This window comes from Danio rerio, chromosome 19 (genome assembly GCF_052040795.2).
Source record: "Danio rerio strain M-AB ecotype USA chromosome 19, GRCz13ab, whole genome shotgun sequence".
NCBI lineage: Eukaryota > Metazoa > Chordata > Actinopteri > Cypriniformes > Danionidae > Danio > Danio rerio.
In genome coordinates, this window is record NC_141039.2 from 40,360,706 (window position 1) to 40,387,903 (window position 27,198).

The window sequence follows — 27,198 nt, forward strand, 5'->3', positions numbered from 1 at the left end:
AATAGTAGAAATAACGTCTTTGGACTAATCTCCCCCCAAAAATCTCTCTTGACTATAAAAATATCTCTTATTTTTAAAAAATTCTCAGTTTAATAGTGGAGGAAAGAGTGCCAATTTGTGAAATGTATAAATTTGTATTTAAATGTGTGCTCAGCATTATTATTGCTCTAATACTAGCCATGTATTAACCATAATTGATGAACAATACCAATTATATACTAATAGCAAACCAAGCTCATTCTGAAAACATACCTCTAATATACATTTCTGGAGAGCACAAAATGCGTCCCGGGAGCTATGTTTTTTCCAGTTTTTGTTTTTGCGAATCCACCAGAGGCCGCTGTGTCACTTTTTTTTTAATCGTTGTTTCATTCATTTATTCATTCCTCCATTCATTCATTTATTCATTTCTCCATTCGTTCATTTATTTATTTGTTCATTTGCTGTTTCATTCATTCCTCCATTTATTAATTCATTAATTCCTCCATTCATTCATTCCTCCATTCATTTATTCATTTATTCATTCATTCATTCCTCCATTCATTTGTTTCTTTATTTAATCATTTATTGATTGATTGATTGATTGATTGATTGATTGATTGATTGATTGATTGATTGATTGATTGATTCATTCATTCATTCATTCATTCATTCATTTATTCATTCGTTCATTTATTTATTTATGTTTGTTCATTGTTTCATTCATTCATTTCTCCATTCATTATTTATTAATTCATTCCTCCATTCATTCATTCATTCATTCATTCATTCATTCATTCATTCATTCATTCATCCATTCATTCATTTATTCATTCATTCATTCCTCCTTTCATTAATTTATTCATTTGTTCATTTATTTATTTGTGCATTTGTTGTTTCATTCATTCATTCATTCATTCATTCATTCATTCATTCATTCATTTCTATATTTGTTCCTTCATTCGTTCATTTATTGATTCAGTTGTTTATTTATTTGTTCGTCCATTGTTTCATTCATTTCTCCATTCATTCTTTGATTCATTCATTCATTCATTCCTTCATCCATTCCTCCATTCATTCATTCATTTATTGATTGATTGATTGATTGATTGATTGATTGATTGATTGATTGATTGATTGATTGATTGATTGATTCATTCATTCATTCATTCATTCATTCATTTATTCATTCATTCATTTATTTATTTATTTATTCATTCATTCATTCGTTCATTCATTTGTCCATTCATTTATTCATTTGTTTGTTCATGAACAACCAGGGTTGGGCAAAAGTACTGTACAAATAACTTTAATTACAAAATATAAAATACATTACACCAAGGAAACATATATAAAGTATACTCAAATAAATAAATTAGTGGTCAAATTTGTGTGCTAAGAGAATAAACATAAATGTAAAACTCTGCTGTCAGAGTTTTAAATGATCCAGCCCTAACTCTAACAGTTCTCTTAAATCAGTCCACAGAATGCATCTGTTTCAGTGTTTGTATGGATGATCTGAGTCTCTGCAGTTTTATATCTATACAAATGGCAGTTTTGTTGCTTTCGCTCTGATGTTGTGTGGACATGGTAGCGCAACTAAAGCATGCAGTATCCAGACTTTAGTCTTCACTATGAGCTGCTTGACCGACCATCGACCAGCATCCCTCCTAAAGCTCAACTCCCTCCAAAGCGATTCTGCACAATGAGCGCTAACCTTTCTACGCATAAGTAATATCTGAGCACAGTCCTCTGGAAAAAAAAAAAAAACTCCCCGGAGATTTATTTGGCTGTTGAAGTAGAAAATGAATATTTTACAGTTGGCTTGTCTGATCAATTACCTACAAGCTGTTGCTGTATTTTGTGGCGCATGGGAGAGAAGTGCTGTTGGGGGAGGCGATGGATAAAAACCAAAGGGAATCTGAATGAAGACAACAAAAAGGCCAGCCGTCGATGAGATAATCTAAAATCAAGCGTTCTGTTTTTTTTTCTCTCTCTCTCTCTTTGTGCATTTGGTATTTAAAGAGCACCGGAATTGTTGCAAAACAAATTAACGCTTTCAGATGCTAATTAGCCCTGGTTAATTTCTTGAGGTTGCAGACACACTGGGCTGATTAGGACTTGCTAAGTGCTCCTTGATTCCAGGCCAATTTGAATGTTGCAAAAACAAGGTCCTGTTTCCCTGTGGTGTGAGTTTTACATGCCCTAGAAGCGGGGGAAATGATATTTGACTCGCGATTACATTGTGACAGTAATCTCGGGGAAGCTGTTAGCAAACACTTTTAGGTGCTGATATAAGCAGGCTCAGTAATTAGCAGGGTTTTATTTGCACTTTGAAATTTTCCTGCAAAACATGTTACATAGATTGTGTACAATATTGAGCTTTGTTACCTACATGTGGAAGGTGGGACGTCTCTGGTCAGATTGTTTAGTCTTAAAGATTTAACCCTCTGGGGTCTGAGGGTGTTTTGGGGCTCTGGAGAAGTTTTGACATGCACTGACATTTGTGTTGTTTTCAGTATCTTAAAAACATATTAATGGCTAAAGTGTGATAACATTGTAAACAGCACAAGTTGGGCTACAATAATACCTAAGCAGTATGTTTGTATTTGTTTGTGTTTTTGAGAAAGAAATGTTTATGCGTGGTTAGTGAAAAACTAAAAGTTTGAAGTCACTGAAAAAAGGCCATGAAACACACACAAAACATTTGTGCACAAGACTTTTGAGAACTGGATCTGGTAGTCTAGTGTTTTTGCTTCAAAATGATGTGAGAATCATCTTGTTCACTTGCTCACAGGAAACAATACAATGAATTAAAATTTCTAAGTCACTTTCTGTTTGAAATTTATGCGGGAAGGCGTGAACTATCATTACTATGCAGTGAGTAACACCAGAGAAGACAAAGACCTGCATAATGAGCTGCATAATGAGCCATCAGACAGGTATGTGACTTAGAGTTTCAAAAAAGAATCTGAGAAAAAAAAAAGTTTATTTATATATATATATATTTTTTTTTTGTTTGCAGTTTATTTAAAATATATTTAACTATCACATAAAATAACTCGATACTAGTTAACCTAATAAACTCAGTTACCACATAGGAATTTTAAACAGAACAGCACCTGTATTGTAAACAAGTATTTATTTTTATAATATACATATAATAATATTAATAGTAATAATTTATTTATTTATTTCATATAACATTACATTTTTCATTATATAGACTAAGCCGAAAAGAAAATTAAGAATGAATGAGTGTCAAGGTTACTGTTCAGAATTAAATATATAGATACACCCCAATTTGAAAATGTATATCTCTCGGCAAATATAGCCAACATATGTTGGTTTATTTAAACAAAACAGATTTATTAAACAGATACATCTATTAAAATAATAATTTAGCCACTAAACATATTTAGAATTTAAATATAATGAATTTAAATCCAGGCAAAATATTGCAAATAAAATAACAAGCTATAAAATTTTAACAAAATTTTTGTTTCTCTTGATTTTTCTTTTTTTTCTTCTTATTGAACGCTTTCCGTAACCTACAAATCTTTTGACTGTTTTGGTAAGTTATTTTGTTGGATTATTTGCACTATAGATACCTTTTAGATAATGCACTACTTAACAAAAGTCTCGTCATCGATCCTAGTTGTAAGAGCAACAAATAATAACTTGATTCTAGTTGACCATTTGGAAAAGTGGCAGAAGGTAGATTTTTTCAATGAATCATCTGAACTGCACCCCAGTAATCACAAATACAGCAGAAAACCTATTGGAACCTACATGGACCCAAGATTCTCACAGAAATCAGTCAAGTTTGATGAAGAAAAAAAAAGATCTGCTGGGTGAATGTCAACATCAACAGCCTGAGGTATCAACACATTTGTGCTGCCCATTATATTACAAACCACAGGAGAGGGTGGATTCTTCAGCAGGATAGCGCTCCTTTTCAAACTTCAGCCTCCACATTAAAGTTCCTGAAAGCAAAGAAGGTCAAGGTGCTCTAAGCTTAGTCAGCCCAGTCACCAGAGATGAACATTATTGAGCATCTTAGGGGTAAGGTGAACAAGGAGGCATTAAAGCTGAATCCAAAGAATCCTGATGAACTCTGGGAGACCTGCAGGAATGCTTTGCTATTCCAGATGACTTTATTAATAAGTGATTTGAGTCATTGCAGAGATGAATGGATGCAGTTCTCCAAGCTCATAGGAGTCATACAGAATAATTATTATTTTTCTACTGCACCATGACTTTATATTTTATACTGTACATTATTAAGTGACAAGACTTTTTTTTCAGCAAAGTCAGACCTTACATGTCCTAATTAAACAAAATCAAGGCATAATCATATTTTATTTCTATAAAATAAGCGTAATTTAGTGCTCTTTGTCCTTCATATAAGCCACTTCTGATACCAAATGATCTACTAGAAGTCAAGTTATTATTTGTTGTTCCTAAAACTTTGAATAGGCAAGATCTGTGAGGGGTGTACTCATACATGCTGATCATTGTATATCATAGTGCTTTATATGTAAAAAAGGTGAACCACCGTATGTAGGGAATTGCTCTAATTCGAAACCACAGTGATCACAAGATTTTAATTGTATTTTTCCATCTAGATGGCAGATTAGCATAGCAGAATGTTTTGAATTTTATGGTTTCATCAATAAGCCATCAGCATGAAATACTGCATTCAGTTGTGAGTGTCATTAATCAGTCTATAGTGCTCTCTAATGACGAACAGCGAGGACCTCCAATGACCTGCTTCATCACCACAATCCTCCTTTTCACCTTATCTGGAAGAAGAATTTGTTTTTATTTGTAAAATAAAACACGCACCGCTCAAAATACGGTGCAGTAAAGTCTCCTGTCCTTTGCAATCAAATTAATAAAGTGTCTTAATCTCACAGCCAAATAATAATAAAAAAAAAACCAGTCGGATTCCTTTGTAATCAGTGCAGTGATTTTAGACAGAGCTGCCAAAGATTGGCAAAGAGCAAAAAAAGACAAAGACACAATCCAGCGCATTGTTCAATTGCTCCAATCCGTACAGCAGAAGCCAGCGGCGTCTCATTTAAAGCAGCTTAGGATTGTTCTGACTCTTATATTGTGAGCAGAAGTCAGACAGAAGCTGATGGTACTTTTCTGACACAGTGTCAGTGGTGAAATAATAGAGAACAGTGCTACTGTAATATCTGACATTGGGAAAGGTCAAAGGTTGCAGCTCGCGAGTTTCAGGCTCAGTCTTTTCAGCATAATTCATAAACTGACCTAGACATCGCAAATTAAATCAGCAATTGTCTCAGCTGAGCCTAGGCCAAGAAGAATATAATCCAAATGAATAAAAGAAATCATCGTGATCTGGATCATAAATATTGTCAGATTACAAAAGCAATCATAGCCGCGGGCAAGATTGACGTGAGCATCATTGTAGTGAGCTTAGCGTGTGATGCTTGATTGGTTTTTGCTTTGTTTTTGCCTTTTTTTCTTCAGTGCTTCTAAATCTGCAGATATCTTGCTTTTGGACAAACTTTGTTGTGTTTTCTGCAAATGTTGGCTCAGATGCACTTGTACGTGAGGATTAGATTGCTGAACTGTCATCAAACATGCAGAAACTAGCTTGTTTTAAGAGAAAAGTAGGCTGTTTAGGTTTTTGCGAGACTCTATGTTGGAGTATAACGTTTAAATGAGCTATAAGGATTTGTGGTTACACTTTATTTTGAAGTTCACCTTTAGAGATTGTGTAAGTAACCTTGTGAATACATGTTGACTGCCAGTTCTTGCAATGGGCATGTAGTTGCTTAAAGTTGCTGTGGACTCTTCTAAAGCATGACGCGACCATAATATTCATTCATTTTCCTTCGGCTTATTCCCTTATCTATCATTGTCGCCACAGCTGAATGAACCACCAACTTTTTCACTATATGTTTTACACAGCGAATGCCATCCCAGCTGCAACCCAGTACTGGGAAGCACCCATACACACTCTTACATTTACACATACACTACGGCCAATTTAGTTAATTCAATTTACTTATACCGCATGTGTTTGGACTGTGGGGAAAACTGGAGCCAACACAGGGAGATCATGCAAACTCCACATAAAAATGCCAGCTTGCCCAGCTGGGATTAGAACCAGAGACCTTCTTGCTGTCAGGTGACAAGGCTAACCACTGTGCCGCCAATACCATAATATGTGTATTGATATTAAAGAAACATACGTGCACATAATTCTCTGAAAAACAATGCTAAATTCAGGTATTCTTCTTTGAAAATGTGACAGAACGTCTTTCTTTGTTTGTTTTTTGTAACTTCGCCCACTGCCTGCTATCCAATTATATTTCAGCACCCTAGTTGTCAGGATTCTTCCACTTTGGTCTTGTTAATTCTTGTTTTGGTGGCTATACTCTAGTCCTGTCTAGTACAGTCGAACACTCAATTTTCGTCATTGTATTCGTCTTTGTACGAGCACCATCTCAGCTGCGCTCGGGCCATGCGTTCTCCCACATAATAGAGGTGCGTGAGGTCTGGGCGTGCTCTGGATGCATGCTCTCTTCCTGGTGTATACGTTTGTTTTGTCTGCAGCGTGCTGTTTCATTCTCAGCATTTCAGTCTAGTTGATTTCTGTTTGTGCTGGGATAAAACATGCACGTTGCAAGTGTGAGTGCACGTTGAGTGTTTTTATTTATAGTGTGCTCATGTCTAGCGTTCAGTAAACTGTTGGTGTTGTGTTTAGCATGCGCTGCATGCTTCAATGTTGTAATTCATGTGAACATGGTTAATGAGGTGTTTCATTGGCTGTTTGTTCCAGGCACGTGCACACATAGGGCTCAACCTGTGCAGTGCACATGCCCTTTTTAGTCTTGGACAGAAAGTGCCCCTCCAAAATGATCAAAAGTGCCCCCGCGACACACCCCCTTCCCCCTACCGCCCTTCAGTAGGCGCGCGACAACACCGCTCTTCAGTACGTGCCCCCCACCAACCAGATCGGTTATATATATATATATTTATTTTATTTATTTATTTATTTTTTTTCAGAAATGTAAACATTACCTGATCAGTTTACATAACTTGATTATCCGGCAATCTGATTCCTGTAGGTGTTTTTAATATGGCAACCTGTGTGTGTGATAAGTCATCATCGGAGGAGCTAGGTGAAAAAAAAAAAATCTCTCCAAGGTTTTGAATTTACATTACAATACTTAATCCTCCTTCCCTAAACCCAACAAGTGCACTGATTGACCATGCTCTTCTCACGTAAATCCACCAGAAGCCACCGTCGACTGACTGACTGACTGACCCCCACTCTCCTCCTTACCTAAACCCAACCGATAGTGTTTTAAAAAGAACAGATTGACCAGCAACCACCCACTTCCCTAAACCCAGCCGACTGTTTTGAAAAGCAATTCAGAAAAAAGCCCTCATCTGATTTTTACCACGTTTTCAGATTTTACTACATTCTCTCACAGTTATTTACTTGTTTATTTTGTTTTTGTCTTACCTGCTTCCAGGTCTTTACCGTTCTTCACCGGACTCGAACCCCATTGGCATGGTCAACTCCGCTTTCATCTCAAATCCTAAGCAGTCTGCTTGTAAGCGTGAAAAACCAAGCGTTTGTTTAATAGACGAAATGCAGACATATGATGCTCTGACTACATAATTTCCAATATCCAGAAATGTATATAGGCCTACGTTTTCAGAATGAGTCTATTTTGAAAATGTGGTAATAACAATAATAGTATTATTATTAATAATAAAAAATGACAATAACGATGATAGTCATAATTCACATGTTATTATTAATATTTATTATTATCATTTGTATTAATATTTATTATTATTATTGTTGTTGTTGTTGTTGTTGTTGTTGTTGTTGTTAATATTATTATAATAATAATAATTATTATTATTATTATTATTATTAATTATTATTGTTTGTTTTTATTATTATTATTATTGTTGTTGTTGTTGTTGTTGTTAATTTGCTAATTAAATTGACCAAAATTTACAGCTGGTAATACTGATTCCACACACTGAACATCACTGAGTTTTACTGGCATTTGGCAAGTGTTTTTTTTTTTTTTTTTTTTTTAATAACAAGTACATATAAAATATGATCAGATATATCATAAAATACCATATAGCAGATAACTAACACTCAAAATGACTGTCATTTTCATAATCCTGCGGATGGTGGAAAGAAAAAGACAACCTTGATTGATTTAGCCAAAGGTAAAAAATAAAAAAGGAGGAGTTGAATGAGTTTCTGAGAAGCGTGCATGACTTGATTGAGTCCTGCAGTCAGACAGATGAGCTTGAGCCCAATTCATCTGCATTTTCTATCTCATCAAAACGAGATTTTAAGCCAAAGACGAGTTCCATGACAGAAATTAATTCCTCCTCCACGATACCACAATCCCATCTCTGGAACAGGAACATTGAGAATCTATGTGTCCCCGCTGAGGGTCTTTCCACTCATAAAGCACAGCATGAATATCCCATATTTCATAAGAGTAACTCGCATCGACTCTCCACATGAGAGATTTGTCCTCCGATGCATCTTTTGTGCTGGTCGGAGGTTTAAGGTGCACCAAGATTTCTAACCACTGTGATTCCTCCTGAGCTCGATGGCAAAAATGTTAAACAGGGACGAGAGAGCTGTGTGATATTGAGAATAATTGATGACATTAAATGTGTTCTGCTTAACATTGAGCTCTCCTGCTGGTGTTACTGAGGCACAAATGATAGTGAGGAGAAGAACCAGCATTCGTTTCATTCCTCACAGCTTTAACATTAGGATAGTTGCTTTTGTTGAAGAAGCTGAAAGGACAATTTTTCATTTCCCTTTCATTGGGGTTTTGAAGTAGGTTAGGAATATAATGAAAATAAGCTCTCCAAAATCCTGTTATTTTATCTATGGATGTCCTGATCAGTTTTTTTTTTTTTTTAGTTTGCCCTCAAGTCCGGGTTATTTGATTTTGAGTATCAACCGAAAATGAAACCCGATCTGATACTTCAATAATACAAAAAAAAAAAAAAAAAAGAGTAAAGAGGAGCGAAGAAACAGATCCAGGATGTTGCTTATTTTTTATTTAATTCGTCTTCGGTTGGGTTGCCTGGGGAAGCTCGCTGTATTTTGTCGGGTGTTTGTTTTTTAAGGTGCCTTATCAGGTTTGTTGTGTTAAATGTAGCCTTTTCTTTTCTATTTCTCGCAATCCCAAGTTGACATATCTCACAGTGTTGTCGTCATTCATTTGATAATACCTCCAGACCACAGACATACTTACAATTTCTGCTTCAAGCTGCTTCCCTGTTTTACTTTGCCGGGATTTAACCAATAGCGCCTCTGCAAAAAACTGATGTCATGCCGCACACGTTGCTCAGGAAAGAGGTCTTACTCTGTGCCACCGCATAACTATAGATAAAAAAATAAATGAGAATATATATACATATAAATATGTATTCAAGTCCTGATCGGGAGGTAACGTCCTATTCCGATCAAGTCTGAAACTGTGTGATCAGTCCAGATTTCCGATCACGTGATGGGATCTGGACTGTCCTAATCAAACTACTGGGTTATTTTTCTATATGACATTTTTAACACAATGGTTGTCCATGTTTTTGAAACAACTCATAATTTATCTATATGAATTATTGTTTAATAGTCTATTGGTTGGGTTAAGGGAAGGAGGAGAGTGGGTCATTCGATCGGTCAGTCAGTCAGTCAGTCAGTCAGTCATCAGTCGCCAGCAGCCTCTTGTGGATTTATGTCAGTTATGTGCGTGAATGACACTCGAGAAATTTGAGATCTATAAAAGCATACACAGAGGCCTCTGGTGGATTTGCGAAAACAAAAACTGGACTTAAAAATGTAGCTCCTGAGACATATTTGGCGCTCTCCTGAAATGTATATAGGGGAACATTTTTAGGATGCGCCTGGGTTGTCTAAATCTAGACTTCAGATTTAAAATGAGAAAGAAAATTAAGATCTACCAGTCTGGAAAAGGTTACAAATACATTACTAAAACTTTAGGACTGCAGCAAACCACAGTGAGGGCATTTATATACAAATGGCAAAAACATGGAACAGTGGAGAACCGTCCCAGGAGTGGCTGGCTGAATAAAATTATACCAAGAACTCAGCGACAACTCATCCAAGAAGTCCTAAAAGACCCCACAACAACATCCAAAGAACTGCAGGCCTCACTTGCCTCAGTTAAGGTGAGTGTTCATGACTCCACCATAAGAAAGAGTCTGGGTGAAAAAGGGTTAGCATAGCAGCGTCCCAAGATGAAACCCACTGTTGAGCAAAAAGAACATAAAGGCTCGTCTCAGTTTTACCAGAAAACATCTTGATGATCCCAAGACATTTGGGAAAATACTCTGTGGACTGGTAGAATGAAAGATTAACTTTTTGGATATACATTGCAAATTATGTAGCTAGAATCGATCAGTCAGTCAATCAGTCATTCAGTCAGTTAAACAGTCAGTCAACAGCGGCCTCTGGTGGATTTACGAGAGAAGAACAGCAGGCGCGAATGGCACTCTCAAGAGAAATTTGAGATCTCAAAAAGCATACTCTGGTGGATTCTTGAAAACAAAAACTGCAAAAAAAAAAAGCTCTCCAGAAATGTATATAGAGGTATATTTTCACAATGAGCCTGAGTTGCCTTAAAAAGGCGGCCCACAATTCCTCTACAGCACTCATTGCAAGTTTTCTAAAATACTTCATTGCAGTTGTTGCTACAAAAGGATGGTCCAAGCAGCTATTAGGTTTAGGGGTCAAACACTTTTTCACACAGGGATATGTGGATTTTGTTTTACCTTACTAATAAAAACCTTTATTTCAAAACTGCACTGTGCTTACTTGAGAATAATTAGTTGTACTTGTTTACTAATAAGAAACTGGTAAAGGTCCAAACACTTTTTCACACCATTCTATATATTTAAAAATGTACTGTATATTCATACCCCACATAGAAAGAAAGAAAGAAAGAAAGAAAGAAAGAAAGAAAGTTTCAGAATAATGATATCTGCTGAAGAAACAAAGGAGAACATCCCAGTCATTTCTTTCCTGCATTTGATAGATTTTTTTCTCCTTTTTTGTGCATCTAAAATATCAACTTTATATCAGAATTCATACGGTGAAACCAATTTATCTTACTCCTCACTTTGAATAGAATTAGCATTCTCCCTAAATCACCTAATTAGTTTTTGCTCATTAAATTAAGATTCATGCCGCTTTTTCATCAAGATAAACAGCGCTCTGCATTTTATCTTGTGGCGGAGCTGCAGATCACAGTGGCAGTTTTGTAGTGGAGCTGTGCTGCTCACTCCTGCTGAAGAACACATAACCACAAACGAGAAGCAGACATTTCATTCACTCTATATTGTATCAGCTAAATCATACATTAAATATATAAAGGATGTTTATTTTGTAGTTATTAACTAGGCAAGGCAAGGCAAGGCAAGTTTATTTATATAGCACATTTCATACACAGTGGCAATTCAAAGTGCTTTACAGGAAGTTTTCAGTTTTCTCTTTGTTTAACTGAAGAAAATTTTGGCACATCCAATTGTTAATTTAAAAAAAAACTAGTTTATTATGCATTTAACATTGAATCTGTTAAACAATATTTGTACATTTATATGTGAGCGCTCATTTATATAGCAAGCATGAATTTGTTACTTACAGTAACATTTGATTTGTAATAAAATATACAAATATAGGATGGATGATGTATCAATGGCCATATCAATATCGGTCGATAAATGCGATTTTTATTTATTGTTATTTATATGTGTCTGTTGACAAAATTAGGTTGATATATTTGATGTGATAAATTATGTGTTATTTTTGCTGGTTGAACCACTTCACATGCTTGCAGCCTGCCATTTTTTTATTATTTTACGGGTATTTTGATTTTGGTTAATATTAAGTGACATAATTGCTTCATTTATACATTGTTATTATTATTAGGTAATATATTTTATTAATACCATAATAGTAATATATTTTTAAGGTGTTGCATGTAAGTTTTTGACTTTTCTAAAGCATAAAAATACCATAATATGTTTACAGATAGGCATTGCAGTGGCGCAATAGGTAGTGCTGTTGCCTCACAGCAAGAAGGTGGCTGGTTTGAGCCTCGGCTGGGTCAGTTGGTGTTATTGTGTGAAGTTTGCATGTTCTCCCTGCGTTCACGTGGGTTTCCACCGGGTGCTCCGGTTTCCCCCACAGTCCAAAGACATGTGGTACAGGGGAATTGGGTAAGCTAAATTGTCTGTGTATGAGTGTGAATGAGTTTGTATGGATGTTTCCCAGAGATGTGTTGCAGCTGGAAGGGTATCTGCTGCATAAAAAAACATATGCTGGATAAGTTGGTGGTTCATACTGCTGTGGCGATCCCAGATTAATAAAGGGACTAAGGCAAAAAGAAAATGAATGGATGAACATACTTGTATTTCTGAAAAACAATGCTAAAGTTAGATATTCTGCTTTGAAAATTTGTTTTCCGTGCCGAAACGCTGTCTTTGTTTTAGTCATTTAACCTGCCCAATACCAGTTTTAGACTCTCAATACATGCGTCTGTGACTGACCTCTGGTGACTCCAAAATGAGATGAAGATTCAGAGTTATTAATTTATTTATTTATTACACATGATGTTATTTATTAGTAAATAATATAAATATTACAAACATAAACATTAGTTGAGCAGGTTACATTGTAACCCTGTGTCCTAACAGCATGCTATGGGATGAGATACATAGTAATGAGCAATTTAGCTATTTGCATCAGATGAAACACGGCAGAAATTGAAATACAGGCATTCAGAAGCACAGAATATGCACTCACTCACGAAATGGTAAGGTTTATAATCTGTTTAATACATATAAAACCTCTTAGATGTTTGTAAAATGGCATTCAAAGTCACAATGTTAGCATTTAACACTAAATACAGCACATGAGGTTTACCTGAGGTGATCATTGTCACAGTTTTCTGTTGTTCAACTGTGAGAAATAGAAATCGTTTCTAATATATTAATTTGACGTGTTGGTAAGGACAAAAACTCCTTTTAATATGGAAAATTTTTCTTTTATTGGGTGCCACTGCTTTTATTTAGAACCACTCATTTACCACCTTTTTAAATCACTTGCTCCGTCCTCAATCTGACAACCTGCGCTTGCGTTCAACCCAGGAGTCCAATACCTAGTTCAACCAATGGGTGTCAAACTTACATACTGCACCTTTAAGTAATTTTTTTAAATAAAAGATGTTTACTGAATTTGTTTGCCTTTTGTTTTTGCAAGCATGCAGAAAAAATTGGGGAAAATAAATATTTAAATGTATTGGCTAATATATCGGCTATCAGTCTCTCACAAAAAATCCATATTAGTGCATAAATATTTTTAATGTATAGATTTTTGTACAAAATTTATTATTTAAATGAATGACTTAGCCGCATTGTAATAAATTATAAATTTTTTTTGTTTTACATTCACTTAGAAGGAAACAAACTGTGATCCACTCCTCCACATATGCCTGTGTAAGTAAGCTTCCCTTTACTCGAACACTTGTTAAACAACACAAAGCAGGTCAGGTCAGGTTAATCTGTTACTCTGAGGAATGGATTTCTAATAATATTGTAAGCACAAGTGAAATATTAATGCAGGGCAAAGAGACAGCATTATGTCTGAGCAACTGTAATGAACCAGCAGAGGCTCGAGCCAGCGACCTTCTTGCTGTGAGCGACAACACTACCTACTCCACACTGCGTAGCCTCAATGCACAATAAAAAAAAATCACTTGAAAGTCTTCCTGAAATGCCTTGAAATATGCAGCTTGCTCTTTGTGATGCAATTTCAAATGAAACCTGAAGACAGGGTGTGGCATATTGAGTAGCTCCTCCCCTTTTTAAAATAGCCACTAGTTTTGTTTATAATATATCACCACAGCTCATCTGACTCATGAAATTCACTGTCTTTAGCGATGCTGACTCCTTTTAACAGTTTTTTCTCAAGAGGGAACATAACTATTTTATAATTTGTCAGTTAAGTGGCTAGTTCAATCTTAAAAAAAATATACGATTTTAAAAAGAGAAATGGCATTCAACCCCGCCTCTAAACCGAACCCTCATTGTGGGTGGAGCAAATCGCAATACATTTTTTGAATGAGATTGTAAGAATTCATACGAATTAGCCACTAAATCAAAAAGTTATCTATTGCCGAGAGATTGTGTTGGTTTCTCTGCTTTAAGATGCATTCAGTCTCAATTAAATACGTCTTCATATTTTGTGGTCTTCGCCTGACTCACACATATAATCTGCTTTGTGCTTCTGTGTTTCTGGACCATGTGTGTGTTCATGCTGCAGCAGTTTGTGTGGCATTTACAACTCATGAACGCCAATGGAAAGCAGATGTATACTATCTGAATTGTTTATCGCCGGTGTACCATTCTATTAGTCATTACCCATAGAAAATAAAATTTAATTTAATAATAAACATATTTTTGAATGTCTTGATTGTCTGTTTTCTGACTGTGTTGTGCACATTGTGTTTCAACCTCCCAGCTTGTTGAGTCTCTCAACGTATTGTTATGACTAGTAAACATGGAAGAGTTTAGAATAACACTGTCAGGTTAATATGTTTTTATATGGCATGTATTGTATACATTGTTAGACTTTGACACAATTTTACAGTTATTTACTGCAAAAACACCCTGTAAAATATCACATATATTCTTTACAGTTTACTACTGTAATATGCACTGCATTGTGGGTCATTTCAAAACTTTTACAGTAAATAACTGCATATTAGGAATTTAGGTATTCTGCTGTAATCAAAGTAATACAGTAGTTTAAGACAAAAATAAAGACAGTTGAAAAAATTGTCACTTGTTTGGAATTGATTAAAGTCAATAGTGTAAGATGCAATAAATTACAGTAAAAAAATGTCATACTGTAAAATTTAAATGTGGTAAAGGGCATTTTACCCTAAAAAGGAAGTGTTGCGGTAAGGCTTTTTAGTTTTACTGTAAAAAAAAATTGCAGTAGGGCTCTGCTACTGTAAACCACATTTAAACAGTTAAAGGGGCAATTGCGCTTACTTGCTGGCAAAAGTGCTCCCAGTAAGTCGCAAGTTAAATGTCTAACAGTGTATGCAATGTTTTTGCAAACTTTTGTTAATAACGCTCGTTTACATGTGAATAAGTGACTGATTTCAAAGTGGGGGATGATTCAGATACTAGAGAGCATTTGATTGGTCAGAAATCTGATGAGAAGCTGAAGTGTGTGATGATGTCATAAATATTATGTTCACATAACATTTGTGGATACTACACGTTTTGAATGCATATATTTTCTAGATTCATATTTGGTCCATCTGTTTTGAGCACACAAGCCTAGTTAACTTGAAATGCACAACATGTAAGATTATGTAACACTATAGTTTAGGTTACAAATAACTGTTAATAAACCATTAATTAACACTCTGTGCTTAATAAATGACTAATTCACTGTTTATTAATAGTTAGTAAAGTAGAAGTTGTGTTTAGGTTTTTAGTGTAGGATTAGGAATGCAGAATAAGATCATATGCTATAACTACTGTTGAAAAGTAAATATCTTTATATAGGGAAGGTAATGAGCCAGTGGTTAATAGCATACATTGTGACCTAAAATATTACCAATTTTTGTCATTCACAGATACAAAATACCACTAGGACTGTGTTATATATGTCTAATATATATATTATATATATATATATATATATATATATATATATATATATATATATATATATATATATATATATATATATATATATATATATATAACTAATATATATATTAATAACTATTGTTAACAAGCATGAGTTGGATGTTAATAATACATTATAAAATGTTGAACTATGATTGATAAAACCTAATTGTAAAGTGTGACCATTAGATACTTTAACTCGCGCAGTAAGATGATATAGGATGTAATTAAGACCACAACTCCCACAACTCCATATTAACAAAAGTGGTAACTTTTGTTTGTTGTAAATATGAGCCCTCTAGTGGTGAAAACTACGTACTGTACCTTTAAAGTTGACCCAAAAATTTAAATGTCCTCACAATTTGAGTCAATAATGACAGAATTGTTTTTTAGAGGGTTAACTGTTCTTTTAAGATAAAACTTTCTGACGCTAGCATTTAAAAAATGTACATCAGGGGGACTTTAGGGTAATGCTTTGAGAAAACGAGAGAGTTCAGAGAGGGTGACACTTCCACCAAGACTTGAACAGCGATAAACACAGTAGAGCGAAAGGTTTCACGAGAGGGCTATCAAGCATAATACTAAAGCAGAACCTCAGGAGAAGCTTACTGTATTTGCATTTACTTTGAAGATTGCCACAATGTTACACTGCGCTTGGACACACTGCGCTTCCTACATCCTGTCAAACTGCCCATAAACTGCTTTTTGGCAGCTTTCGCTTTTTTTTTTTTTTTTTTTTGCCTGTTGTTTCTTGCCGCATAAGTAAAATGTAAATGCGCAGTGGCTTTCGTGCCACCGTAACCTCCGGGGTTGGAATGTTAATCGGCGCAGTAAACATGTTTTTGAAAATAATTTCACAACACAACACGATAAAGGGAGTTAAAGGATCAGTGTTGTTTCAGCTGTCTGTTAAATCTTTCAACTTGCGTGAATGAAGAAAAAAAAGTACCTTTTTGAACAGGGTCGGAAAAATCAAAGTGTTGAAATGAGGAATGGTTACCACCAAGCAGTAAATGTGCACATTTTATGTGTGCAAGTTAATTATGCCACTTCAGAGGAGCTTGTGAAAGGATAAGGAAAGCTGCATAAATTTAGCTGTAATCCAGGCAGGCAGAACTCATTTGCAGGGATGGTCTTATCTGGGCACTGCAGCTTTCTCACAAAATTAACCTTGGATATTTGGGCCCAATTCAGAGACTGTTTGATTCTCTCTCTCTCTCTCTCGCTCTCTCTCTCTCTCTCTCTCTCTCTCTCTCTCTCTCTCTCTCTCTCTCTCTCTCTCTTTTCACTCGTTTACCTCTGTAATTCACTCATCCTTTTCACAATCCATTTGCCACTCTTATTCTGAGTCTCTCTCTCTCTCTCTCTCTCTCTCTTCCGCTGAGAGGAGGCCATAAAGAGTAACAGCGAGAAGGACAGAGTTCTTGGAGCGATGTTTGACAGAATAAATAAACAAGGCCAATACTAAGCCCTTATACATGAATGACAATGTACACTATACGCAATTACACAACTGAATGTGTCCTTCAGTGTAAATTCTGTTTAATCGAAAGCACGTCAGTCTCTGTCGCTCTCTTTCTCTCAGTGATCACACTGTTATTATTTGCCCGAAGGGTCTATCTCAATTTTTTTCCCTTTCTGTTGTCATAGTCATCATTATTATTCCTAAGGATAGGACTATTATGGATGAATTAGGTCTGCGAGTCGAAAGTCATTTTAATCAAATTAATTATAAGATGCAGTCATTAATTAATTGAATTAAGTCACAGTTAATTGCGTATGTAAGTATTTGCTCAGAAAATCCACCAAATTAAAATAATTAAGGACTTTACATTGTTGTGGCTGTCTGAATAGACCAATGCAGGCTCATTGGAAAAAAAAATGTGCCCAGGTTATCATTTGTGAGAATCGACAAATATGTGCTCGCTGGTACATATGTATGCATTTTGTGTGTAAAACATGAAAAAAACGTTATAGGGCTGTATGGCTCAACGATAACTGCAACCCAGGCTTATTCTGAAAACCTACCTCTATATACACTTCAATTTTTTTTTCTTTTTAAAATATTTTCCAAATAATGTTTAACAGAGAAAGGAAATTTTTACAGTATGTCTGATAATATTATTTCTCCTGGAGAAAATCTTATTTGTTTTATTTCGGCTAGAATAAAAGCAGTTAAACACAATTTTTTAAACACAATTTTAGGGACAAAATTATTAGCCCATTTAAGCTATATTTGCTCTCGATAATCCACAGAACAAACCACTGTTATACAATAACTTGCCTGATTACCCTTACCTGCCTAGGTAACCTATTTAACCTAGTTAAGCCTTTAAATGTCATTTTAAGCTGTATAGAAATGTCTTGAAAAATATGTAGTAAAATATTATTTTCAATCATCATGGCAAAGATCAAATAAATCAGGTATTAGAAATTAGTTATTAAAACTATTATGTTTAGAAATGTGTTTAAAAAATCTGCTCTCCATTAAACAGAAATTGGGGAAAAAATAAACAAGCGGTCTAAAAATTCAGGTGGGCTAATAATTCTGACTTCAACTGTAGATTTCTGAAGAATGCCAAATACATCCCAGTAGCTAGGTTTTTTTTTTTTTTGCAGTTTTTGTTTTCGCAAATCCTCTAAAGGCCCCCGTGTATGCTTTTTGATATCTCAAATTTCTCTTGTGAGTGCCATTTGTGGCCACTGTTCTTGCGTACATCCACCTGAGGCCGCTGTTGACTGACTGTTTAACTGAATGATCGATCAACTGACCCACCCTCCTCCTTCTCTAAACCCAACCAATTGTATTGATTGACCCACCCACCCACTTCCCTAAACCCAACCAACAATTTTCAAAAGCAATCCAGAAAAAGAAAAGCCCTTGCCTTATTTTTATCACGTCTATAGATTTTACCACATTCTCACCCTGCTATTTACATGTTTATTTTATTTTTTGGATTCCGTTTTTGTCTTACCTGCTTTCTGGAACCGTTCTTTGCCGGACTCTAACCCTGCCGTCATGGTCAGCTCCTCTCTACGTCTCAAGTCTGTCAACTTACATGATGAGCTAGACAAACTGGTAACAGTGGGAAAGCCATCCATACGGAGGTAAACAGTTAGCTGGTAGCGCGAAAAGGAACGGCATCATACCACCCTGTAGCATTTGTTTTAAAGATGAGATGCAGCCAGAAACATATAGGGCCACATTTTCAGAATGAGCCTATGTTGGATAATCATGGACGATGTCAGACTTGTGACATGAAGTAAAAAGGATCAGGGTTCAGGTCCGGCAAAAAATGGTTCCAGAAAACAACGAAAACCATAAAAGCAGTGTGTGAAAGTTATAGAAGCACACAGCCTGCAATGACTTTTCTGTTGTAATTTGCTTTTGAAAACACGGTTTTCGGTTGGGTTTAGAAAAGGGTGTGTGTGGGTCAGTCGATATCAAACTGATATATTACATACCACAACAAGCTGATCGTGTTCTCTGACAGACTCATGCAATAAAGACTTTGATATTTCCAGAAATGTTTACAGCAGCCTCTGGTGGATTTACCCCAGTAACGTATTTGATATTGTCAAAAATGTACACAGCGCCCTCTAGTGGATTTGTGAAAACAAAATCTGCAAGATGTACTGCAGGGTACATATTTGTCAGTTCTCAAAAATGTAGCACTGGGCACATATCTCTAATAAGCCTGGATTGCAAAAGATATGTGTGTTTTTTTCAGCATATTAAAACATAAGATCCACTACTCAAGCATGTGATAGAATTTTTCTTGGATGTCTGTAACATAACACCTGATAGTTCAACACAATCTCACACCAATTCATAACTTTTTGATTTAGTGGCTAATTCATATGAATTCATACAATCTCATTTGTAAAATTGAGTAGGATTTTCTTATCCCCCAATGATGGTTGGATTTAGGGGTGGGGTTGGATGCCATTTAAAATCATATTTTTGTACAAATGAACTTGTACAAATTCATACGAAGTAGCCACTTAACTGACATAATGAAAAATACTTACATTTCCTTGTGAGATAAGGCTGGATAGTGCAGGAAGAGTGTTGTGGATACAATGAATGACTTAACTAGTTGTTGTCATTCATTCATTCATTGTATAGTTGTTAGATGTTTGTGTAGGTATATACAACACTAATACAACCGGCCTCTAAGCGAGCTGAGAGAGGATCATGTGAGCTCTTCTGTTGCCCCTATTGGCTGTCGCTCAAGAAATTTTCTCTTCATTTGCATAAAGTTGAAGGATTCTAGAACTTTGTCGTATTGCTCGACAAGTCCACCTGGTCGCCAACGGTCGATGTCGCTTATGTAGACGGAGTTCGCTCACTCTCTGTTGAAATGAATGGTTGCTTGTTGATTTGTCGCTGCAAGTCGCTAGTGTGAATGAGGCTTTAGAAACATTTTTATGTTCCTGTTTGTACAGATAGCTTTTTTATTTAGCTTTATACTTTGTACTTTTTTTTTTTACAGCTTTACTCTACAGATTTTCTCGAGTGAAAATGACGTTGAATAAAACTTTCTGTCATACACCACGCCCAACAAAAGGGTGCCCATGGTGGTGAAAACACAAGCCTGATAAAGGTGACCGACCCGAACTGCACCATACTGTACCAGTCAGTAGAGACGAGACATTAAATATTTTATATTTGCTTTTTTTTTTCTATTCCATCACTTCTATTTCTCCATAGTATAGATTCCATTGTTATTATTTTTTCTTTATTTTGTTATTTTAATAACTATATCAAGGTCACGAGTGGTTGTGTAAGCATTTTACTGCAGATCATACTGTGTATGACTTAAAGTTTGAATTTGAAAATGTTGCTGTATTTAAAGGGGTCACAAACTGGCATTTTAGAAATATTTTTGAACTGTTTCTCATTCTCATCTGTTTTTTGACTATTTTTTTGAAAACTAATAAGATGTTTTTATAGTAGAATTATTTCTTATATGTTCAAAGATCACAATGCATCACATCACAAGACCCCAGTGTATGGTCATGAGCAATAAGTATTCATGTTGTTTTTTCTCTATATGCATTTTTTAAATTTAATTTATTTGTTTATACTATGTGGCTGCTGGTGGTCATTGAGATGCATTTTATAAATCAGCAAAGACCACAGTTTTAGCTAAAAAAAAATCATATATAACATTCCACTAAAATAAAGTCACCTAGATCTTGGATTAACTGTCCCTTTAACTGTACATTGTAAATTTGAATTTGTATTTGCAACTGAATGTAACCGGTAATCAGTATGTAGCCTAATCTTAGCTTCACACTATTTTACCATTAGCATAACTGTCTGTCCATCGCAGTGAACATGTTTCTAATCTCCTTTCTAATAGCAGCAGCTTTCTGTATGTGTATCTAGCTTAATCGCTTCAAGCCCCTATGCTAACATATGCTAATCATTCTTCATTTTCCATAAGGCAGGCTTCAAAGAATTGCTGCAAATCTCAAATTAGGATGTTATTTTTATTTTAAGTGGAAGAGCTTGAGAATGCCAAAGCCTCTTTTTTTATTGCACACTGTAAGTTTCCTCTGACGCTTGAGCACTTTTAGAAAGCCAGGAAGATGACGTGTCCTTTCCGAACAGGAGGAGGTTTGGAGAGAAATAGAGAGAGAGAGAGAGAGAGAGAGAGAGAGAGAGATCTTGTGCTTTCGTGAGTTTTCAACTTTGACGTTGTTTGCCACTGTTTATCTGAATGTTTGTCATCCTCTATTAGCTAGCTAAATCTAAATCTAGCTGTTTTTTATACACTCACCAGCCATTAGGTAGACTTTACAAGTGCTGCCATTTTTATGCCATCTTTATAGCATATTGAGCAGTATTGGAAATATTCCTCAGAGATATTGATTAATATTGACATGATAGCATCACACAGCTGCTGCAGATTCTTCGGCTGCACATCCATGATGTGAATCTCCATTTCCAGCACATCCCAAAGGTGTTCTAATGGATTAGGATCCAGCGATTGTGAAGACCATTTGTAGTATAGTGAACCCATTGTTGTTGGATATTTGTTATATTACTGCACACAGACAGTACTAAACACAGTGTTGCAAGAAAATATCTACTGATGTGTATGTGCTTTACAACAAATTCCTGATTCTTAAAAATCAAGACTCATCAACATTCATTTCGGTCTTCTCTTGCCCAATTGTAGCATTATGTTTCCTGTTCTATGATGAGAGGATTCTGATAGCTTCTTCTGTTGCTGCTGTTGTAGCTCATCTGCTTCAAGGTTTGACATGTTTTGGATTTAGAGATGCAGACCTTGGCCGGGACAAATTATTATTTTGAGTTACTGATGCTTTTCTATCAGTTCAAACCATCAATAAGGCACAGAAATTCTCAGACCACTTACCGTTAATCACTTTTCTTCCTCATTCTGATGTTCATAGAACTTCAGCAGATCATTTTGACCATGTCTACATGCTTAGAGCCCTGCAATGTCATTAGGTATCTGTGTTAATAAGCCATTGAACAGATTTATCAAAAAAGTGTCAGGTGAGGCAATATTTAGAAAAACAGCTCAAATAATCATGTAAAAATACAGATATGATTCCCAATGATGCAATGATGAACATTTTTATTATAATAAGTCACTCTCCCAACAGACTTGCAAAGAGTTAAGTGGCAATATTGAATTTCAAATTATAAATCCAACACCACATAAGCCACTTTAAAACGATGAGCACTAAGAACCGGCAGCACATTCCTGCTGACTCCTCAGTTTATCCTGGAAGGATAGAGCACAGTTCTCACTCCTTTGGGTATCGGAAAGAAAATCACAAACAGCATGGCAAACACAGATAAGCCCACAATTCTACATATTATTGACAGCGGCATGAAAATCACGGCTGATTGGACTAATTGAAATTCATGCACGAGTCATGGCATTTAGCTCTCTCTCTCTCCTCCCCATTGCGCATTCATCCAGACAGCATGAAGGATGGATGTTAATTAGTTAACACAAAAATACCAAGCTCACTATCCCTGGATCCCGCCTCGGAGAGAAGAAGGGGTGTTCGGTGACAGTAGATTTGTTTTTGAAAAAGAGTCTTTCAAGGATTCTGAAAGGCCACAGAGGACACACCTCATTTCTTTTCTAGTATACATTATTGTCCAGAAAATGAGCTGAGCACACACTCGCTGCCCGGCCATGGCATGATGCCACTGCAGGAAGTGTAACGGCACCCAAAATGAATTCATACCACCATCATTTGCTCGCCCTCCTGTCATTCCTGACATTAGAGCTATGGTGAATGATGACAAATGATGCTTTTTCTGAAGACAGTGTATATATTTAGCACAATGTTCGAGCTGTTTTTTTATTTTCTTACAACAAAAAGTATCAGTAGTACAGTAGTGTTGTATCTGAAACTGCAAACTGGTAATGCATTTGATTTATATATATATATATATATATATATATATATATATATATATATATATAGAAAGAACATATGTAGTATCAATCAAATTTAGACATACAACATCTGCCATGTTGTCCCTGTCACCAATCTGTGGCCTCAATGGTCTATCATATGCACACGTCAGAATAATACTGGAAGAAATACATTATCTGGCTACTTTTTGCCTATTTTTTTATGAAGACTAGGAATTCTGACATACTACTGTGTTGGTTTTTAACAAAGTTTGTACTATGGATGTTGGCCTTTACTGATGCACGGTACACTGTAAAAAGACTGCTGTAAAAAGTGCACTGTAAATTAACAATTACAATTGTTAATTTGTAAATTTTGCCAGTGATACTTTAAACCTTACCAGTAATATTTTAAAATAACAGGCGTTTAATTTCAGAAATATACCGTAAAATAATGGCCTATAAATGACAGAAATTTACCATAAAACAACCACTGTTAATTTAAATAAATTTACGGTAAAATGATGATTGTTAAATTACAGAAATTTACTGTAAAAAAACTACCATAAAATGTAAAAAAATACTGTGAAATGATGGCTATTAAATTACAGAAATTTACTGTAAAATAACCACTGTTAAATTACAGAAATGTACTGTAAAATAATGGCATTAAATTACAGAAATGTACTGTAAATTTAAATGTAAAGGGGAAATTTCTGTAATTAAACGTCCGTTATTTTACAGTAAATTCTGTAATTTAACAACCATCAATTTAAGTTTTTTTTTTTTTACAACACCCCAGCTGCTGGGGAAAAAAAGTAAAATAACGAATTTTTATTTACAGTGTAGCAAAATGTAGGTGTGCAAAAGCACAGTTCAGTTCAGTAGGCACGGTATGCTTGTTGTGTGAGTGCAAAGCTTAACTGTGCGCGAAAATGAGGACGTGACGTCACTTTTAAGGGACTATTTCATATAGATTTAATAATTATTCTTACACAAACACGAGGACTTTTATGATAATTTATGTGCATCAAATGTTGTGGAGCTGTTCAGCAAAAATATTTGACTGCGTGTCACTGCATCCCCAACAACTTAAAATAATACTAAACAATATAACTAAAGCAATGTCCATTGCACTGAGCTAGAGCATTTCTCTTCCTGTTTAACTGAACAGTCAAATCATCGATGATGTGCTCCGGCTCGGATGCTATGTGAGTGCAGGCCATCGGTGAAGAGGGGGGGGGGGGGGGGGCAATAGCACTTCGACACGGTTCAAGGCAACTGTACTATAGTGTGAGACTTCCTTAGTCGCGTTATGTAAGATTTTTTTATTAAAATATCCTAAAACCACTAAAACAGTTTTATGTATGTTGCTGAATTATGAACTTACATTATTGCTTCCAAAAAAAAAAACTATTTTAAGTAAGGACATAGACCAGTGTCTTCTTGCATTTTTTAGTTTTATAGAAAACAGTGAAACACCAAATCTGCTTTGACATGTTGTGTGTTTTATTAGACTACAGAGAGCAGAACCAACAGAACCATAAAAAGTATTTAGTATGACCGATAGAACTGGAAGCTGTCGACTGTGGCATAATAAAAGCTCTGCTGCTTTCGTGTCTTCTCGCATTCATCTATTTTCAGCAATTTCTTTACCACTCATGTTTTGCTTTGATTGCTTGTTTGGCTATAAGGCTCGTACACACTCGGAACACTTTTCGTTTGCGTTTTTCCGGATTCACACCCAAGCGATTTTCACTGGTGTCAAGCAGAAGAGTATGCAAAATCACTCCTTGACGATAGATGGCGCTCCACAACTTTAAGCTTCTGACTCCCTGCTTATAAATCAGAAGAAGAGGAGGAGAGGAAGTTCACATGCTTGTTGTTGAAGTTACTTTTGACTCGAACAAGCATGGATGGTTCAAGCAGCAGCTCCAGCTCTAGCGATGAAGAATTGATTAGTGTTCACAAAAGCAATAGACTGATTTCACGCGGCCGCCATTTTCAAAAGCGAAATCAAGGCTGCTGTGGTAAGAAACCCGGAAGTATCATTGGTAGTTACATAGGAATGTTGTGTAACTGGCTATATAGCTTATCAGCAAAGAGAAAGTGAAATAATTTTATAATTTCGCCGCCTTGATGTGGTGTGATGTTGATGTTTGATGCTAAATTGCTTTTAATTGTTTAAAATAAACTTGCTGAATAATATTAAAGTGATGGTTACATCATTTCTGCATTTTAAAATCTCGGCAACAGCTGGAGGTATATAGTACACGGCATATTACTGCAATGTTTACAGTGCTGGTCCTATACTTCCGGGTGTCTTCCCACCGCAGCCTCGCTTTGGTTCTTTGAAATGGCGGCCGTGTGAAATAAGCGTATAAGCAGCTCCACGTTCATATCGCCTCTAGGCATCTTTTTTTAATGTGCGCTTGCATTGACAGTTTTGCGCTTGAGCTCCTCCTAGTGCTGTTTACTGTAACTTCAGCAGCTCCGTGCACGTGAACAAAAGTGCCAATCTGATTGGAGGAAAAGGTTTTAACGTGTTGCGTCAAAACAAGAAAACCCGCATGAGGCGTTTTTTTTTTTTTAAATGACGCTTTACGTTTGCCGTTTTTCGCGTTGATGTGCATGATCACATTGGCGCCCTTTATTTAGTCACGAGGAGTTAAATGTCGACAAAAAACGAGAGCAAAATGTGTCCCGGTGTGCGCAGGCCTATACTCTGGGTTATAATACCATGATAATACGTCTTAAATACTTAAACTTGAACATAATTTCAGTGAGTCCTCTAAAATGTAACAAAGACCACATGATTCCACTCTCAGTCACTTCATCATCAACTACACATTTGTTTATTGTGAATATGCGCCCCCTAGCTGTGCCTTTAACAATGAAGTGCAAAATGGATGCTTCCACAAAGTTTAATAATGTGCCAGACAGTGTTTGGGGTAATGCATTACACGTAGCACAAGTTATAAAGGCTATTGCTAAAACTTTTGAACTTTTATCTGTCGTATAATAATTTGACATGCAACAGTCTTTTGGCATATTTCAAGGAACAGTAAGAAATGAAAGCAGATGGCATTCATCACCTGCTAGCAAATCTGTGAAAGCTCTCCACTGCATCTTCTCTATACAAGTACATGAATACTAATCACTGCCACACAGTTTCTTGCCTTTTTTCCCCCCTAATTGGAGCAAAATGAAGTCAGAGAAACAGCAAGACAATTAACCGGCGTTTTTTTTTTTTTTTTTATCAGACTTGTGCAGTCTGGAGAAGCATCACAGCTGAAATGGTGGTGGCCCGTCTGAGCTGCCAGGCACAATCTCCTCCGCGCCGTTTCAGGGGCTTTGTTTATCTCATTTTTCAATTAACCTCCTTGATTTAACTCTCATCATAAAGCGGTGTGCATGTTTGCTCCAAAGAGCAAATAATACTGCACAGTTCTCTCCACTACTTCCCTCCTCTCTCCTCTTGCTGTGTATGTGTGTGTGTGTCTGTCTGCATGTGTGTGTGTGTGTGTGTGTGGTGTCAGACAGGCACTGGCAGCTGTGCTTCACAGGACTGAGGTGGATTTTCAAGAGGACAGAGCTGCATGTTTCAGATTTGAAAGGCTGAATCTGTCATAAGCAGAGAGCACTTTGGAGATATTGCAGTGTTGTGATAAGTTCCTACCTGCTTTGTTACTATGGCATCCTTTCTTGGCAAGGCTTTGCAAACAGCAAGACTGTGATGAAAAATATAAATATATGAGAAAGGTAAATGTGTGTGTCTCTGTGTGTAAGTATGCATACTGTACTTATACTATTTATCTATCAATCTATCAATCAATCTATCTATCTATCTATCTATCTATCTATCTATCTATCTATCTATCTATCTATCTATCTATCTATCTATCTATCTATCTATCTATCTATCTATCTCTCTCTGTCCATCTGTCTGTCTGTCTGTCAATCAATCAATGAGTTCATCAATCAATCAAATCTGACTGTCTGTCTTTCAATCCATCTTTCTCTCTGTCTATGTGTG

The 27,198-nt window shown here is 35.9% G+C and overlaps 1 protein-coding gene across 14 annotated transcripts in view; it reads left to right on the plus strand.

Moving 5' to 3' along the window:
- LOC147832625 (uncharacterized) overlaps positions 1-27,198 on the plus strand; it is a 201,289-nt gene that overhangs the window by 152,564 nt on the left and 21,527 nt on the right. For 3 of the 14 annotated variants that reach the window (XR_015945387.1, XR_015945380.1, XM_088651515.1), the window contains one exon: positions 26,426-26,929. The exons of 5 other annotated variants lie outside the window; for them this stretch is intronic. Coding sequence is in view for 2 of the 9 variants with exons in the window: in XM_088651515.1 (XP_088507641.1) it covers positions 26,426-26,554 (129 nt within the window). In the remaining 7 variants the exon portion in view is untranslated. Of the gene's footprint in view, positions 1-13,496; positions 13,537-20,243; positions 20,954-26,425; positions 26,930-27,198 lie in introns of those variants that run through there. 6 more of the 14 variants (XR_015945388.1, XR_015945382.1, XR_015945391.1 and 3 more) reach the window with 4 other exon arrangements.